We start from the raw sequence: 19,004 nt of genomic DNA on the forward strand, positions 1-19,004 counted from the left end.
GTCCTTAGTTAGGTTTAAGTAGTTCTAAGTCTAGGGGACTGATGACCTCAGATGTTAAGTCCCATAGTGCTCAGAGCTAAAACATCAGTGTAGGCCTGTGATGTGGTAGTGTCTACATGAAAAACACGAATACACCACAACACCACCGTCGCCGAGTTTTACTGTTGGCACTACACACACTGGTAGATGACATTCACCGAGCATTCGCCATACCCACACCCTACAATCGGATCGCCACATTGAGTATCGTGATTCGTCACTCCACACAACGTTTTTCCACTGTTCAATGGTCCAATGTTTACGCTCCTTACGCCAAGCGAGGCGTCGTTTGACATTTACCGACGTGAGCTTATGAGCAGCCGCTCGACCATGTAATCCAAGTTTTCTCACCTACCGCCTAACTTTCATAGTACTTGCGGTGGATCCTGATGCAGTTAGGAATTCTTGAGTGATGGTCGGGATATATATCTGCCTATTACTTATTACCACCCTCTTCAACAGTCGACGGTCTCTGTCAGTCAACAGACGAGGTCGGCCTGTGCGCTTTTGTGCTGTGCGTCTCCCTTCACGTTTCCACTTCACTATCACATCGGAAACATTGATCTAGTGATATTTAGGAGTGTGGAAATCTCGCGTACAGACGTATGACACAAGTGACATCCAATCACCCCACGTTTGAAGTCCGTGAGTTCCGCGGAGCGCCCCATTCTGCTCTCTCACGATGTCTAACGACTACTGCGATCGCTGATATGGAGTACCTGGCAGTAGGTGGCAGCACAGTGCACCTGATATGAAAAACGTTTGTTTTTGGGGGTGTCCGGATACTTTTGATCACATAATGTATCTTCTCCTCATGCAAGGTACCTGGTGGATAGCGGGTGGATTTTTTGCCACTAATACCGGTTGTTTGTGTACCTTAAGTACCCAGACAATTGGAACCACGCCTCGTCACTCATGATGAGCCTTGGGTTAAGACACCACTGGCAACATTTCTCAACAGCCATGAATAGAAATGCACTCTATTCTGCAGGTCAGGGTCCTTCAGCTCTATCCGGTACGGTTTTAACTTCAATCCCCTTAAAACGCGTCTGCAACTTCTCTCTCTCGCACGAACTTGTTGATTAAATCTCCTAGTTGACTAACATGGACTTCTTGCCAATATCTCCTGGACCTGCCTCTTTAATTGAGGTGTGCAGACAGGTGGGTCTGTCCCTGAGAGCATTTTCAACCGATCCTGTACGCCGCTATTTTTCAATCAATTCCTTTATGGTGCATTTTGCTGGCACAGAACGTCCTGGAAATTTCTCCTGAAACAAATTATTTGTTTTCACAAAAGATCCAGTGAAACTAAACGCTTAAACAATGGCAACATGCTCGGGTAACAAATACGGGATTATCACACACTCACAGTAACCCGGCTTCTCACAATGGGGCCTTTCTCTCAGGTGGTTCGATAAGCTTCACTGGCTACGGTTCAGGTGGCTTACGCAGCAAATTTGCCAGCAGTGTCGGAACATCATAGGAAAAGGCTAATTTATGTGCGACTGTTTGGACGGCGTTTTTCAATTTCCACTAATGTTGACGCGCACGCTCTGGAACATTATCGTTGTGTGCGGCGGGGTGGTTTTACGTGCTGCGCCCTGTATCTCATGAAAACTCTTCGAGTTGTCGGCAGTTCCCGCAATGGACCAGAAACTACTTCATTATTCACTTCGCAACAACGAATGAACGTAACTGACAGCACAACACAACACTGCGTAACGGCTAAGGCACTGCTCTAGAGTCTACACAGTACTACTGCTGTTAATATTTGTGGCAATGGCCAGAAACAAAGTGTTGCCAATTTTTGTCTTTTCAGAAGTCAGGAGTCCAGCAATCAAGTGATTTACAAACATCGAAGGAAATTTATTAGCCAAGTTCGCAAAGAGTAGACTTGAGTATAGTGCACACGTTTTTACTTGACTGAATTTAAAAGCTGGTGCAGGGAATGGGTGAAGCAATTGTCGCTAGGGGCAGGAATGATAGAAAGGAAGCATGTTTTCTAACAAGTGTCTACCCTCAAAGTGGATAGCTAGCTTCCTTTTCTTAGGAGGAGTTGAACGTAGCATTCACGTTACACTGAGAACTGCTTTATCATGGCATTATTTGTACCACTGAGTCATTAGTTCGTGGTTTAATAAAACATCTACAATAATTATTTATCATTTACCTTTAATCATTTCAAAAATAAAAGCGTTCAAAGAAAATTACTTTCAGTTCAAAAGTTTAGTTGGACGCTGATGTTGATGATGTATGGGGTTGGGGAGGGAAGGGGGGTAATAACTAATATCTGATTGCACTCACAAGTAATGGGAACCACTGTCTTAGAGCATCAGCTGCCCACTAATCCATCAGACGGAATTCCGTCTCACGGTGTACAGTGACTGCTTTGGCTCAAAAATTGCTCAAATGGCTCTAAGCACTATGGGACTTAACATCTGAGGCCATCAGTTAGACTTCGAACTACCTGAACCTAACCAAAGTAAGGACATCGCACACATCCATGCCTGAGGCAGGATTGGAACCTGCGACCGTAGCAGCAGCGCGGTTCCAGACTGAAGCGCCTAGAACCGCTCGTCCACAGTGGCCGGTTCTGCTTTGGCGTATCAGTTTATTATGACCAGTTAAAGGTGACTCACCTTCACTACTTTCGCGCTTATAATGTCTGACGTGACACAACGCTGACTAGCGTTATCGACGTTTAGTGTGTAAGCCGTTTAGTGTGTAAGCCACCGTAAACAGACAAGGTTGAAGAGTTTCTCTCGGCTCTCCGTTACATAACATGACACCACGCGAAGCGTCGATTCGCGCTATGTCGGCAGCAGTAGCAGCGCGTAGCAAGCCAAGGCCAGATAGGAAGCGGAGGGGAGGGACAGACGGGTAGGCAGAGCAGAGCAGTTGATGCTGTGGCAGAGACATGGAGCGTTACGCCGGTCGCGTTGCCCTAATTACTGGCGCCAGCTCGGGCATCGGCGCCGCCATAGTGCAGGCACTGTTGCGCCGGGGAATCACCGTGGTCGGACTCGCTAGGAGGGTCGACAGAATCAAGGTAAGCCGCTGCGCACCAACTGTTAACAACAATAAAGCTATTCCCGTATTCCTGCCTATCGCGCACTGCTGTCGGTTGTCACGCTTTACAATGCGTCTTGTAGCTTTAGGCTTCCCAAATACGTGTAGGCTGAGCTCACGTTCCACCGACATCGGGGATTTCCGCCGACAACTGACGTCGGCCGAAGATGGCCGGTCTTTCCAAATAAGTACGTGTACGGTATCGGTGCAGCCGATCTCAATTCGAAAAATGTACAGGCTTCGGACGATGGTCGGTGGAATTCAGATCAGATTGTTTTTTTTCGGTCAAATCGGGCGGCATCCCACATGCAAAACATGGTTTGTTACAAGGAAACAGGACTTTGTGGCATTCTGTGGATGAGAAACAGGTCTTCACAAGGCTACATATCGGAATCTATGGCCTGAAATCGCTTCTTTGTTGGAAACCACAAGTTTCGAACAACTTAAAACAATAATTAATTGAATGTTACCTTATACTACATTATACGTGTGTGTGTGTGTGTGTGTGTGTGTGTGTGTGTGTGTGTGTGTCTGTGTGACACGTGTGTGTGTGTGTGTGTGTGTAGCCATTTCAGCCTCTGATTATGTGTAGTGCAGCATGTCATCTGCACCAAAGGCAAAATCTGTATCGGAATTTTTGGCCTAGATCAGAGGTCCCCCCCCATGAACCATGGACCTTGCCGTTGGTGGGGAGGCTTGTGTGCCTCAGCGATGCAGATAGCCGTACCGTAGGTGCAACCACAACGGAGGGGTATCTGTTGAGAGACCAGACAAACGTGTGGTTCCTGAAGAGGGGCAGCAGCCTTTTCAGTAGTTGCAAGGGCAACAGTCTGGATGATTGACTGATCTGGCCTTGTAACAATAACCAAAACGGCCTTGCTGTGCTGGTACTGCGAACGGCTGAAAGCAAGGGGAAACTACAGCCGTAATTTTTCCCGAGGGCATGCAGCTTTACTGTATGATTACATGATGATGGCGTCCTCTTGGGTAAAATATTCCGGAGGTAAAATAGTCCCCCATTCGGATCTCCGGGCGGGGACTACTCAAGAGGATGTCGTTATCAGGAGAAAGGAAACTGGCGTTCTACGGATCGGAGCGTGGAATGTCAGATCCCTTAATCGGGCAGGTAGGTTAGAAAATTTAAAAAGGGAAATGGATAGGTTGAAGTTAGATATAGTGGGAATTAGTGAAGTTCGGTGGCAGGAGGAACAAGACTTCTGGTCAGGTGACTACAGGGTTATAAACACAAAATCAAATAGGGGTAATGCAGGAGTAGGTTTAATAATGAATAGGAAAATAGGGATGCGGGTAAGCTATTACAAACAGCATAGTGAACGCATTATTGTGGCCAAGATAGATACGAAGCCCACGCCTACTACAGTAGTACAAGTTTATATGCCAACTAGCTCTGCAGATGACGAAGAAATTGAAGAAATGTATGATGAAATAAAAGAAATTATTCAGATTGTGAAGGGAGACGAAAATTTAATAGTCATGGGTGACTGGAATTCGAGTGTAGGAAAAGGGAGAGAAGGAAACATAGTAGGTGAATATGGATTGGGGGACAGAAATGAAAGAGGAAGCCGCCTGGTCGAATTTTGCACAGAGCACAACATAATCATAACTAACACTTGGTTTAAGAATCATGAAAGAAGGTTGTATACATGGAAGAACCCTGGAGATACTAAAAGGTATCAGATAGATTATATAATGGTAAGACAGAGATTTAGGAACCAGGTTTTAAATTGTAAGACATTTCCAGGGGCAGATGTGGACTCTGACCACAATCTATTGGTTATGACCTGTAGATTAAAACTGAAGAAACTGCAAAAAGGTGGGAATTTAAGGAGATGGGACCTGGATAAACTAAAAGAACCAGAGGTTGTACAGAGATTCAGGGAGAGCATAAGGGAGCAATTGACAGGAATGGGGGAAATAAATACAGTAGAAGAAGAATGGGTAGCTTTGAGGGATGAAGTAGTGAAGGCAGCAGAGGATCAAGTAGGTAAAAAGACGAGGGCTAGTAGAAATCCTTGGGTAACAGAAGAAATATTGAATTTAATTGATGAAAGGAGAAAATATAAAAATGCAGTAAGTGAAACAGGCAAAAAGGAATACAAACGTCTCAAAAATGAGATCGTCAGGAAGTGCAAAATGGCTAAGCAGGGATGGCTAGAGGACAAGTGTAAGGATGTAGAGGCCTATCTCACTAGGGGTAAGATAGATACCGCCTACAGGAAAATTAAAGAGACCTTTGGAGATAAGAGAACGACTTGTATGAATATCAAGAGCTCAGATGGAAACCCAGTTCTAAGCAAAGAAGGGAAAGCAGAAAGGTGGAAGGAGTATATAGAGGGTCTATACAAGGGCGATGTACTGGAGGACAATATTATGGAAATGGAATAGGATGTAGATGAAGATGAAATGGGAGATATGATACTGCGTGAAGAGTTTGACAGAGCACTGAAAGACCTGAGTCGAAACAAGGCCCCCGGAGTAGACAATATTCCATTGGAACTACTGACGGCCGTGGGAGAGCCAGTCCTGACAAAACTCTACCATCTGGTGAGCAAGATGTATGAAACAGGCGAAATACCCTCAGACTTCAAGAAGAATATAATAATTCCAATCCCAAAGAAAGCAGGTGTTGACAGATGTGAAAATTACCGAACTATCAGCTTAATAAGTCACAGCTGCAAAATACTAACACGAATTCTTTACAGACGAATGGAAAAACTAGTAGAAGCCAACCTCGGGGAAGATCAGTTTGGATTCCGTAGAAACACTGGAACACGTGAGGCAATACTGACCTTAAGACTTATCTTAGAAGAAAGATTAAGGAAAGGCAAACCTACGTTTCTAGCATTTGTAGACTTAGAGAAAGCTTTTGACAATGTTGACTGGAATACTCTCTTTCAAATTCTAAAGGTGGCAGGGGTAAAATACAGGGAGCGAAAAGCTATTTACAATTTGTACAGAAACCAGATGGCAGTTATAAGAGTCGAGGGACATGAAAGGGAAGCAGTGGTTGGGAAGGGAGTAAGACAGGGTTGTAGCCTCTCCCCGATGTTGTTCAATCTGTATATTGAGCAAGCAGTAAAGGAAACAAAAGAAATATTTGGAGTAGGTATTAAAATTCATGGAGAAGAAATAAAAACTTTGAGGTTCGCCGATGACATTGTAATTCTGTCAGAGACAGCAAAGGACTTGGAAGAGCAGTTGAATGGAATGGACAGTGTCTTGAAAGGAGGATATAAGATGAACATCAACAAAAGCAAAACAAGGATAATGGAATGTAGTCTAATTAAGTCGGGTGATGCTGAGGGAATTAGATTAGGAAATGAGGCACTTAAAGTAGTAAAGGAGTTTTGCTATTTGGGGAGCAAAATAACTGATGATGGTCGAAGTAGAGAGGATATAAAATGTAGGCTGGCAATGGCAAGGAAAGCGTTTCTGAAGAAGAGAAATTTGTTAACATCCAGTATTGATTTAAGTGTCAGGAAGTCATTTCTGAAAGTATTCGTATGGAGTGTAGCCATGTATGGAAGTGAAACATGGACGATAAATAGTTTGGACAAGAAGAGAATAGAAGCTTTCGAAATGTGGTGCTACGGAAGAATGCTGAAGATTAGATGGGTAGATCACATAACTAATGAGGAAGTATTGAATAGGATCGGGGAGAAGAGAAGTTTGTGGCACAACTTGACCAGAAGAAGGGATCGGTTGGTAGGACATGTTCTGAGGCATCAAGGGATCACCAATTTAGTATTGGAGGGCAGCGTGGAGGGTAAAAATCGTAGAGGGAGACCAAGAGATGAATACACTAAGCAGATTCAGAAGGATGTAGGTTGCAGTAGGTACTGGGAGATGAAAAAGCTTGCACAGGATAGAGTAGCATGGAGAGCTGCATCAAACCAGTCTCAGGACTGAAGACCACAGCAACAGATCAGAGGTCATCAAACTTCGTCACAGAGGGTCGTATAACTGACAAAACGACGATCACCTGCCGCGTCATCATTCTGTACAGTATTTGCAAGCCAAAGCGAGAGTGAAAACGAAAGCTCTGGGAAAGAAGACGAAAAACTCAGTTCAGCATTCGTGCCAAGAGAACAACGAAGAGATAAATTATGCCATATATTGCACACTGTGAATGTGGTATTGCGCAATACGTGGCAGTTTCTGCCGACAGTGTTAACCATGGTTGAGTAGCATGCAATGCAAAAAAAAAAAGTTTTTAGAGAAGGCGATGGTAGCCAAAAAGTACACACTCTTACATAAGAAATAGTGTGCAGATATCCGAATCTCGGATACTAAGCATCAGAAAACGTTGAAGAATGTCACTCTAACTTCTGTCTTGAAAATTTCTCTAAAAACATCCTTCTTCATGTCACGAATAATCTTTTTCTGAAAGTACACATTGACGTCTCCGGGGGACTGTAACGCAAAACGCTTTTAAACACTGAAAACGACAAACGTTTTCTCTGTCCATTTGCACTACACGCAATGATGGCTTTCTTCGAAATCCTTCGATGGTTCTAGAGAGATTACATACGAGGATGTTCTTTCCCCGAAATTTACAGTTTAGTTAATTCGGGTGGGTTGTGATGTCATCCATAAATGACAATCTTGACAGCGATACAGAATGTGACAACTGTGGGTGAATGAGAAAAATATCTGTTTAACGAAACGACTCTACATCAGCCGATCCACCTCAAAATGCTGTGTGATTGGGCGAGTCACAAAATTCAAAATCAGTTTCTTCAAGAAAAGCGTGGAAATGACGATGACTGAGCGCATGTCCCAACATGACATTCAAGGCCAAAAAAAAAACTGGGTTTCACTAAGTAAGAACTATCCAAATCATTCCCACAGAGTCTTGCTGATGTGTAATGCAGTGTATGAAAAGCGAACCCGGAATTTACAAAATTTCCAACTGAACCCTGATCATTGAACATGTTAGGTTTAAGACACCAGCAGTCAGGAGGTCTCTGCAAGTGTGAAGATTTCCTAATATTCTAAATACGAAACTTAAATTGTATTACAACGACTCGTGTTCCATATATTTTATCAAGCAAATTTCAGCCCCGTTGGCGGGCAGGATGAATTGACGTCGCGGTGCGGACACGGTCAGTGGAACTAGTTTGGTGACAGCTGACGTAGATCATAGCGCCAAAAAATATACGTTCAAGTAACAAACCTGGCGTATGTCAACTTTGGTGCGTGAAGCAACGGCGATTAATCTGTTCTGGATTGCGGTGGACGGGTGTTAGCTGTCTTCGAACTATTATTATTGCTTACCGCTGGATCTCTGCCGGTATGTTGGCCATACTGTTGTATGAGGTGGTTTCCAAATGTGGTGTATCTCTTTCCACTTTTCAGTGCTTTATGTGTTCAGGGTACATTATATACCAAAATTTATAATTTGTCTTTCACACTTATGGCAATGGCCTAACCGCAGTGGATACACCGGTTCCCGTCAGATCACCGAAGTTAAGCGCTGTCGGGCGTAGCCGTCACTTGTGTGGGTGACCATCCGGGCCGCCATGCGCTGTTGCCATTTTTCTGGGTGCACTCAGCCTCGTGGTGCCAACTGAGGAGCTACTCGACCGAATAGTAGCGGCTCCGGTCAATGAAAACCATCGTAATGACCTGGAGAGCAGTGTGCTGACCGCACGCCCCTCGTATCCGCATCCTCCGCTGAGGATGACACGGCGATCGACTGGTCCAGATGGGCCACTTGTGGCCTGAAGACGGGGTGCTTTCACACGTATACTGGATGACACTCACTGAAGATTAATTGACATATGTATTGCTGAATTTATTAGAAGTTGAGGGGAGTAATTTATTGTATTCTTGCTTTTCTGTATCACCAAGAATCATCAAATGGCTCTGAGCACTATGGGACTCAACTGCTGAGGTCATCAGACCCCTAGAACTTAGAACTAGTTAAACCTAACTAACCTAAGGACAACACAAACATCCATGCCCGAGGCAGGATTCGAACCTGCGACCGTAGCGGTCTTGCGGTTCCAGACTGCAGCGCCTTTAACCGCACGGCCACTTCGGCCGGCTCTAGTATGTAGTTGAACGTTTCTCTCTTCTCATATCACATAAGCGAAAATTTCTCCGTTTGTTCGAATAATTAAGGAAAAAGTGCACGTACGCTTCCCGCCAGCTTCTTTTCGGGCCAGATGTAGCTCGTTCACACGAATTCGGCGTCGTTTTGATAGCAAAAGCCTTAGTGCTGCATTCGTCTGTAAGCACACAGGTGTAGTGGCATCTGTTCAAAAATGGTTCAAATGGCTCTGAGCACTATGGGACTCAACTGCTGAGGTTATTAGTCCCCTAGAACTTAGAACTAGTTAAACCTAACTAACCTAAGGACATCACAAACATCCATGCCCGAGGCAGGATTCGAACCTGCGACCGTAGCGGTCTTGCGGTTCCAGACTGCAGCGCCTTTAACCGCACGGCCACTTCGGCCGGCAGTGGCATCTGTGTTGCCAGCAAGTAACGAAGGAGATGAATCGCACTGTGACCAAGCTGCCCCGATGTGTGTCTACCGCTGTTTGTGCTGTGTCGTCCGAACTAGAGACAGCCAGGGCAAACCCACCACAGGCGCAAAGATCCGAACTGGTGCCAGCACCAGAGAGACTCGCCACTTGCGCGACTTCCACCAGCAACATGGGCGACGCTGAGGATAAAGATATCGACTTCTCCTTGGCCAAGTACAACCCACCAATGACCGGACGACAATGGACAGAAGACTACTCGGAAAATAGAAGAGCAGTTCTCGCCCTCTTGGTTATACAGTGTGGCGCAGGGAAACTGGAAATTTCGAAATAACGCCATTTCCATGAATAAATTCATAAAACTAGTAATTTATTAACGAAAGTGAATGTATTCAGTATGCCATTATTCAGCATGTCTTTACAATCAAAATGTCCAAAAGTGTCTCTTTACTTTTTAAAGATGACATCGGAAAGATGTGCTCCCATTCGGCGTTCACACTCTAACAGCCTGTTATGAAAACTCTGGAATGCGCGGTGTAGCAAATCTTGGGGAATGGCAGTGATTTCGTTTTCAATGTTCTCCTTCAGTTCATGGATCGCTGCAGGACGTGTACGGTACACCTTGCCTTTAAGATATCCCCACAGGAAGAAGTCGCACACACTAAGATCAGGGGATCTCGCAGGCCATGCAATGTCATCGTTACGTGAAATAATGCGCCTTCCAAACAACTGACGAACTGGTGCCATCGACTGTCGATCAGTGTGTGACGTGGCTCCGTCCTGCTGAAACCCCATGTTTTCGACGTTCAGATTAAGCTCGTACAGTCTCGGTGTAAAGAATGTTTGAAGCATTTCAACATATCGAGCGGATGTTACTGTCACTGCACTACCATCCTCACGTTCAGAAAAATAAGGGCCGTTAACAAAAAATGGTTCAAATGGCTCTGAGCACTATGGAACTCAACATCTGTGATCATCAGTCTCCTAGAACTTAGAATTACTTAAACCTAACTAACCTAAGCACAGCACACACATCCATGCCCGAGGCAGGATTCGAACCTGCGGCCGTAGCGGTCACGCGGTTCCAGACTGAAGCGCCTAGAACCGCACGGCCACACCGGCCGGCGGCCGTTAACATCATGACATGATACAGCACACCATATTGTGACACTAGCGCTATGTAGTGGTCGCTGGTGAAACTCACAAGGATTGTCCTGTGCCCAATAACGAAAATTCTGTTTGTTCACGAATCCGTTCAGGTGGAAATGGGCTTCGTCTGATATCCATAAGTTACCAAGGAAATTCGCGTCCTCGTTGATTTTAGCCAATATCTGGCTACTAAACTTCATACGTGACGCTGGGTCTCGTTCATGTAAGTGTTGCACAATCTGCAACTTATAGGGATGGAAGTCTAATTCGTGCAGTATTCTTTGTAAGCTTCGTCGCTTAATCCCTAGCGAAGATGCATGCTGTCGAACGGAGCGGCGAGGACTTCTCTCGATTGCAGCTCTAGCAGCTGCAATGTTCTCTGGGGTACCTACCGTTGGAATGCCACCTGGAGGTTTCTTTTTCAAAGCAGATCCTGTTTCTTCAAAATTACGCACCCACGTTGTAATCGCATGCGCAGATGGGACACGTCCATGACGTCCAAGCTGGTAATGCTATCGAAATGTTCTCTGCACGGCAGTCGCACCATCACCATTTTTGTAAAACGCTCTCTCAGCTACTGCACATTCCGCACCAGTCCAATTCTCCATGATTACTAAATGGCAATGCGTTCACATCAATTGTGCAATGTTTCGAACATCTGCCGGCGCTACAGTGCTGCCAACTGTAACGTTCAAAATTTCCCGTTCCCCTGGGCCACCCTGTAGATCATCGTCGAGTGCTGACGCAGACAGGGAACGTCATTTAGTGAACTCTTCAAAGTGAACAGACAGTTGATGTAAATTGCATTTGCTGTGTACTGTGAAGTTTACCTACGATTATTTGCTCTTAGCCATCAAGGACCTTTTTTTGTTTTATATGACATGCAATGTTGCAGACTTCATTATTCGACGAATCATACAGATAAGTAAACGTTTTAAACTCATTTGTGTGACTTTGTTACTAATTTTTTGTTTTCATTTGAACAAAAGTGCTGCAGAGTCGCATTGAATGCTTGTCGAGGCATATGGTGATCATGTTCTATCAGAAGCAACATGCAAAACATAGTTTCGATGGTTCAGAAATAATGATTTTGATGTAAGAAATGAAGAACGTGGAAGACCACTAAAAATGTTCGAAGACGCCGAATTGCAAGCCATATTGGCAGCAATGCTAAATGTTGCACAACAAACAATTTCTGACCGTTTGACAGCTATGGGAAAGATCCAAAAATGTGGAAAATGGGTGCCACATGAATTGGCTGGCTCTGAGCACTATGGGACTTAACAGCTATGGTCATCAGTCCCCTAGAACTTAGAACTACTTAAACCTAACTAACCTAAGGACAGCACACAACACCCAGCCATCACGAGGCAGAGAAACTCCCTGACCCCGCCGGGAATCGAACCCGGCAACCCGGGCGTGGGAAGCGAGAACGCTACCGCACGACCACGAGATGCGGGCACATGAATTGAATGAAAGACAGAAGGAAAACCATTTGTCAAATTTTGCTTCAAAGACATGAAAGAAAATCAATGTTGCATCGAATTGTTACTGGCGATGAAAAATGGATTTATTTTAAGAATCCTAAACGGGAAAAATCATGGGTTAATCCGGGACAACCATCAACATCGACTGCAAAACCAGATCGATTCGGCAAGAAGACAATGCTCTGTGTTTGGTGGGATCAGAAAGGTGTGGTGTATCACGAGCTTCTAAAACCCGGTGAAACTGTGAATGCTAATCGCTACAGACATCGAATGATCAATTTCAACTAGTAATTGATCAAAAACAGACCAGAATGGGCCAGAAGACGTGGCAAAGTAATTTTTTTACACGTCAATGCAGCTGCACACAAAGCAAAATTGGTTCAGGATACAATCAATACACTTGGCTGGGAGCTGCTACCCCACCCGCCGTATTCACCAGACTTGGCCCCTTCCGACTGCCATTTGTTTTCATTAATGGGACACGCATTGGCTGAGGAACACTTCGATTCCTACGAAGAAGTCAAAAATTGGGAGTCTGATTGGTTTGCTTCAAAAGACGAACATTTCTTTGGCGTGGTGTCCACAAATTGCAAGAAAAGTGGTCAAAATGTATAGAAAGCAATGGTAAGTACTTTGAATAAAATGTTTTTACTGTTCAATTCAAAATTAGTGTTTCATTTTCACAAAAAAAAACTCTCATTTCATACCGGTACACCTGGTACAAATCTGGCGACAAGGGTTTACAAAAGCTTGTTCTTCGGCAGCCAAGAAAATTAACGCGCGCTGGTACTGTTTGGACACATTGGGTAATAACGTCGCCGTAGTTCACGTTTCCGCCTTTATAACACTCACTTCAGAAAGACAGGGATACCATACTAATCCTTTGCCCACGTGTCGGTGAATATATACCCGCATCGACGTCGCGCAGCGTTGCATATACGCTGCAGCATCGTCCTCAAACGGAAACTTTTTGATCACCTCGTATACCATTCAAATATCCCTGTTAGTTGAATCTGGGATCGGGCCCGTAAACTTTTGCAGCATTTTAGAATGGTCCGGACGTGTTTCGTGATATTTCCCGCCAAGCTGATGCCTGCTTCTAGCTGCTGCATTGGGCAAGCACACTTCCTGGCACAAAAAGTTAGATCCTCTAAAACACCTAGGGTAGCCTCCTTGACGCAGAACTGTGAAATCCAGAGTGCGTGATTCTCGTACCAATCTCAAAAAATTCTCGTATTTTAGCAAAAATGTAAAAATTCTCATATGTTTGGAAAAATATTCTATTTGCGAGAGAAACAGAATAAAAATATCAGCAAGATTTTGCACCTATGATTCAAATTCGAACTCCACTTCTTCCACTATCGTTTTATACAGAGTAACTGAAGTCATCTTCTAGTACATTTCATGTGTTGTCTGAAAAGTTATAATTGTGCCATTGTTTTCTGGATTCTCTTTAACACATTCTGTGGCAAGAAATCTTCCTTCAATGAGTTGGTTTGGAGCCAGTTTCTGATTCTGGTTGTCATGAGGTTTACCTGAAATTTAATGTCGCCTAAAAAGGATGAACAAATGTTATTAACCAGTTTATGAGCTTTAATGCTTTACATAACTTGGAAGAAACTCTTTCGCGATTAACATTTTAGTGAAGTAAACTCAGTACTGAGAAGGCGAAATGGCTTTGTTTCTTTAAAGTCTTCAGATTGATTATTTAATATATTCCACACTTTATTCGGTGATTGCTCCTTTTGTAGTGAGTCTGGGAGACACGACAAAATTGGCTTTTAATTTTTTGAACCTCGGAAACCGTATTTGTATTACAGTATCTTCATCGCGCCCTGTTCGGATCACTACAGAACTCTGGCATATTTTGTCATTTTTCTCGATTTTTTTTGCAATTTATGCACCGGACGTTTGGTTTTAGAGATTTCACTTCTCTTTAGATGTCTTTTATCCGACTTGCGCGACCGTGAACTGTTTGGGTTTTCTTCAAATTCACCATCACTTCCCATTCCTGTTTATACTCACAGCAGCACACAATGACATCAAGCACTCATAGGTACTTAGCAGTAAATGAATGCACCTGAGTGTACTGCAATTGCGAAGCACTTATTGTTAGGAGTATCGTTTGCTGAAGTCAAAACTATACCACCTGATGCAGTGTCATTCTGAAGTTATTATTACTATGACAGTTGTTTGCATTTCCACTAGGGAGTCCAGAGTATTGTAGGGTAAATTATTGTTAATTGTTTTCCACATATGTGAGAATATAGCGCATATTTAAGAATGTAGTGTTAGAATTTTTTACTAACACATCTAATTATCACCAAAGATTAATATCCAATACTATATAATCATTGTGGAGTTAATGGCAGAGGGTAGTTAGCATGAAACCAGATAATAGGGTTTCTTCCCTTCCAATAAAGCATGGGGTGCAGGTAGAATGACTGGTTAAGTGTCCCTGTACATGCAGTAATTAATTTAATCTTGTCTTTTGGATCCCTTTGGGATGGTGTAACTGTCCTTAGTCAATTACAGGTAGCAAACCTCGTGTTTATTATCTCATTTGTTAAGCGTCAACAATTGTACATATACTAAGCCTAGAAAATGAATGTGTGGCATGACATTTGTATAATTCTCACATACTGAAACTGCAGTTCTACCAACATCTCATGAATGCTGTTGACCAACTATAAGTACCATCTGCCTCTACTAAATACCAAATGATCGAAATCTCACAAATAGCACACACTTAGCACAAACAACAACTATAAGCCATGAAAGAGTGTTGAAGTCAAAGACTGTTTTTTACCACTGAACTAATGAGTAAAAATTTCGTAGAGTGGCTAATTATCAGCCATGTTTATAGTATTTCCCAAGCAGTCTATGTTTTCGTTAAAATACTCTTGACTGTAGCTGGAATAGGCCTCTGATAAACGACACACGAGGAAAGGAGAGGTCTACATTTAACGCTAGCAGCAATATGTCTGCTTGGACGGAATAGGACTCCTACTTCTTCTGAAAGCAGATTTTACATAGGCAAGCATTGTTGGGAGCTCTGAAAGTCACATGGTGTTCTGATGTTTTTTTTTCAGAAGATTTGACAGAGGATTAATATTAACTAGGCCCTATGTAGTAATTTTTGCAACCCTGTTTTGACAGATACTATTCACAAACTCCTTACCCTTTTCAAGAAATACAAACAAGCGTCTGGAAAACCCCACAATGTGCTAAACCCATGCTTTGTGAGTTTCATCCCAATGTTTCAACCCTCTACCAGAATGGCACAATGGAAACATAGAGTTTCATCTCTGTTAGTAGTACAAAATAATCCAACTTCACTTAGTTTGTCTTGACATTGCTTAATAGCTAAAGACCAGCTATCTAAGACTGCCACCCTCACAACAGATGTTCTACACTTATGGTGAGCTAACGTCTTGTCCTGCACATCACACTTTGAACAGCACAATGATGCTCATTCAGAAGATCTTGTAAGAGTATTTGGTTTCTGTGTAGATTAGAAGTATAAAAATAGGTCGACCTACCACAGGTACACTTTCACAGATATGCCTCCCCAACACCCTCTGACATCCATATGTTACAGAGAGATTTGCTTTCAAAGTTCCCTTTATATAGTGTACTCTAAAGATCCAAGATGCACTTCTGTTCACATGACCATTATGTTCCTTCTGGTCACATATTTTACATTTGTTTGCAAATGCAGTACAGTTGTAAACACCTAGTGTAGTTCCACTATTTTTCTTTATGTATGTGTGTTGGTTTGTCGTGGTGTTCCATGATAGTCCAGGGCAGATTCGAGGTGGGAAGGAAATGGGTGGGAAGTTTGATTTGCTACGCCTTACATCTGGGTAGATTTTGAATATGGATCCACCTGCGATACATCTGGGGCAGCGTGCAAAGGTAGATCCACCAGCAGTAGACCTGTGGCAGCGTGTGGAGGGTCTACTGCAACAAACTACTACACACACAAAGAAAAAATTACAGAACCTGCATTAGGTGTTTACAACTGTACTGTATGTACAAGCAAATGTACAATGCGTGACCAGAAATGACATCATGATCAGATGAGCAGAAGTGTTGGTATCTTGGATCTTTAGAGTAACTATTTATAGGGAGCTTTGAGAGCAGATCTCTCTATAACACAGTGTATGTTTGTGAGTGTTGGGGAGTTTTTTCTGTGAATATGTATCTGTGGTGTGTCGAGCTCAATTTTTTTTTTGTTTTTGTTTTTTGTTACAGTACTTGTAACCTAGCAGAGTGCAGATATTTCCGCATTCATCTCCTAAATCAACGTTGTTGTGCAGGACAATGTGTGATGTGCAGGAGATTAGACTAGCTCATGCAAAATATAAAACATATGATCTGAGGCTGGCATCAATCAGTGGTTAGGTTTTAGCTAGTAAGCTGCGTCAAGACAAATTAAGCTAATCAATATTATTTTATATTGGTAACAGAGATTAAAACCATGTGTTTCCATTGTGGTGGATGATCGAAATATTGAGATGAATGCACAAATCAAGGGCGAAACATGCTCCTTTGTTTTCCAAGTGCTCATTTGTGCTTTTTTTGAAGGGTAAGGATTTTGTGGATAATATTTGTGAGAAGAGAGATGCGTAAATCATTGCAACGCCAAGGCAAACTAAGTTAGGCTGTATTATTTTATATTGGTAACAGAATATTGTGTTGGAGGGTTCAAATATTGTGATTAAATGCAAATATCAAGGTTGGCACATTCTGTGTGTCTTTCCAAGTGCTTATTTGTGTATCTTTCGAAGCGTAAGGATGTTGTGGATAATACGTGTGAGTACAGGTATGGGAAAATGACTGCAAAGGATGCAGCTAATATTAAGCTTCTATCAAATCTTTTGGAAGCAGCATCTGGACACCATGTAACTGTGAGAGCTTCTGACAATGCTTTTCTGTATCAAATGTGTTTCTGTGAAGAAAAAGGAATACTATTCCTTCTATGCAGACTTATTTCCTCAAGTCCTGTGTGTCAAAGACCTGTTTCAATTGAAGTCAGACTATTTTTAACGAAAACATAGATTTTGTGGGAAATACTATTATACACATAAATGTTTATATAGATTCTTGTAATATATATTGTTAAAACTTACTGTGGGAAAATAAAGCACTGTCGTTAGAATGCAATTTTTTCACACATTGTTAATACTTACTGTGGAAAATGAAGCACTGTCGTTAAAATTCATTGTTTCCTTGTTTATTTTGCCTACATCAATCACGCTAAGGTCTGTTCTTAATATGATAGCTATGATTACACCCTCTGACATACGTTAAACAATAATGACTTTTTAGTATTGAAACATAGAACTAATATACAATACCACTATTCTGTCAAGCTATGCATTCTTCCGTGTGATTAAAAACATTGTTTCGTCCCCAGCAGAGTACTGTTGTTAAGACTTGTGCCACACAGTTCCATATGATCTACTAACAAGTGTCCGCTGCTTAGCTGAATGATTACGTGCTTGCTTCCCATCCAGCGAGCCCGGGTTCGATTTCCGGCTGGGTTGGAGAGTTTTTCCACTTGTGGACTAGGTGTTGTGTTGTCCTCATCACCATTTCATCCTCATCACCGGCACGCAAGTCGCCCAATGTGGCGTTGACTGCAATAAGACTCGAACTCGGCTGCCAAACTTCCCCAGATGGGGCCTCCTGGCCAGCAATGGCATATACTCAGTTCATTTCATTTGCGAACAAGTGCTTTGTGTAATGCGCACTCCTCTAAGATAGGAGCAGCTGTATTCTGTATTGGGATGTATTGCATAGAGAAAAAGAAAATCTGATTCTGTCACTGCACAAAACCATAACATACATATTGTAGAGTGCTATGTACTGTCATATGTTAAGAAGCATTACACAGTGGCTATAATCAAAATTGGAACTATGAGGTGCACGGTTTTTTAATGTATGAGCCAGATGTAGGACAAGAGGATGATGTAACATATCATCACTTTAATAGGGGATGTGAAGGGTGTGGGAGTGTATGCATTCTAGAGACATTATACTATTTCCCATGCACGGGAGCAATACTGTGACGTCAAGAGGCATCTTGGGAGAAACTGGAATGAAGAGCAGAAGGAATATGAGAAATCCATATAAAGGAGAATTGGCTGACGTTGAAAAGGACTATCAGCCTGGACTGTTGCAACAGCTTTGCATAGATGACTACTAGCTTATGGGTTCGGATAAAATGTGAGATTTGTTTAACAGAATGGATATGTGTGGCTACCTAGCGTCTGGGAGAAATGTGTACATCTTACTCCACTAAAAAGAACAAGGTTTTTAAGCGCTGATGCATAACTACAGGATGGACTGTGTAAGTTTGACCTTGTGGAGGGTTGTCTAAATGTTCTAAATGCTATTCATACAGAAGTGTTACATTAAGACAGAACCACAAAACCATCAAATATAGGTATTACTAAATTATGAATTAGTGTTGTTACAACTGTCTTGTCGATATTACTGCATCATTATAAAAGCAATGTTATTTTGTAGGTCTTAAGAGGAAGGACCACTTTGTGGAGCAGACTCAAACCATTCTCTGCTTAAGATATCTAGTATAAAGAAACATAGATGTAGTGCTACAGTTGTAACTGTTGTTTTATATCAGTAGGAAAAAAATATTCCACCAATGTGGTACTGAAAAACACTAAGCATGTAATGGCAAGTGTATTGCTTGAGCAGGCTTTCTAGTAGATTTTCTATA

General features: G+C 42.7%; 1 protein-coding gene across 1 annotated transcript in view; it reads left to right on the forward strand.

Moving 5' to 3' along the window:
• The first annotated feature begins 2,916 nt into the window (after window positions 1-2,916).
• The window catches only part of LOC124777551 (farnesol dehydrogenase-like), a 126,933-nt gene continuing 110,845 nt past the window's right edge, over window positions 2,917-19,004 (forward strand). The window contains exon 1 of the mRNA XM_047253007.1: window positions 2,917-3,088. Coding sequence (XP_047108963.1) covers window positions 2,957-3,088 — 132 coding nt within the window. The 5' untranslated portion in view covers window positions 2,917-2,956. The remainder of the gene's footprint in view (window positions 3,089-19,004) is intronic.

The sequence above is a fragment of the Schistocerca piceifrons genome, chromosome 2 (assembly GCF_021461385.2).
Source record: "Schistocerca piceifrons isolate TAMUIC-IGC-003096 chromosome 2, iqSchPice1.1, whole genome shotgun sequence".
NCBI classification, from domain to species: domain Eukaryota; kingdom Metazoa; phylum Arthropoda; class Insecta; order Orthoptera; family Acrididae; genus Schistocerca; species Schistocerca piceifrons.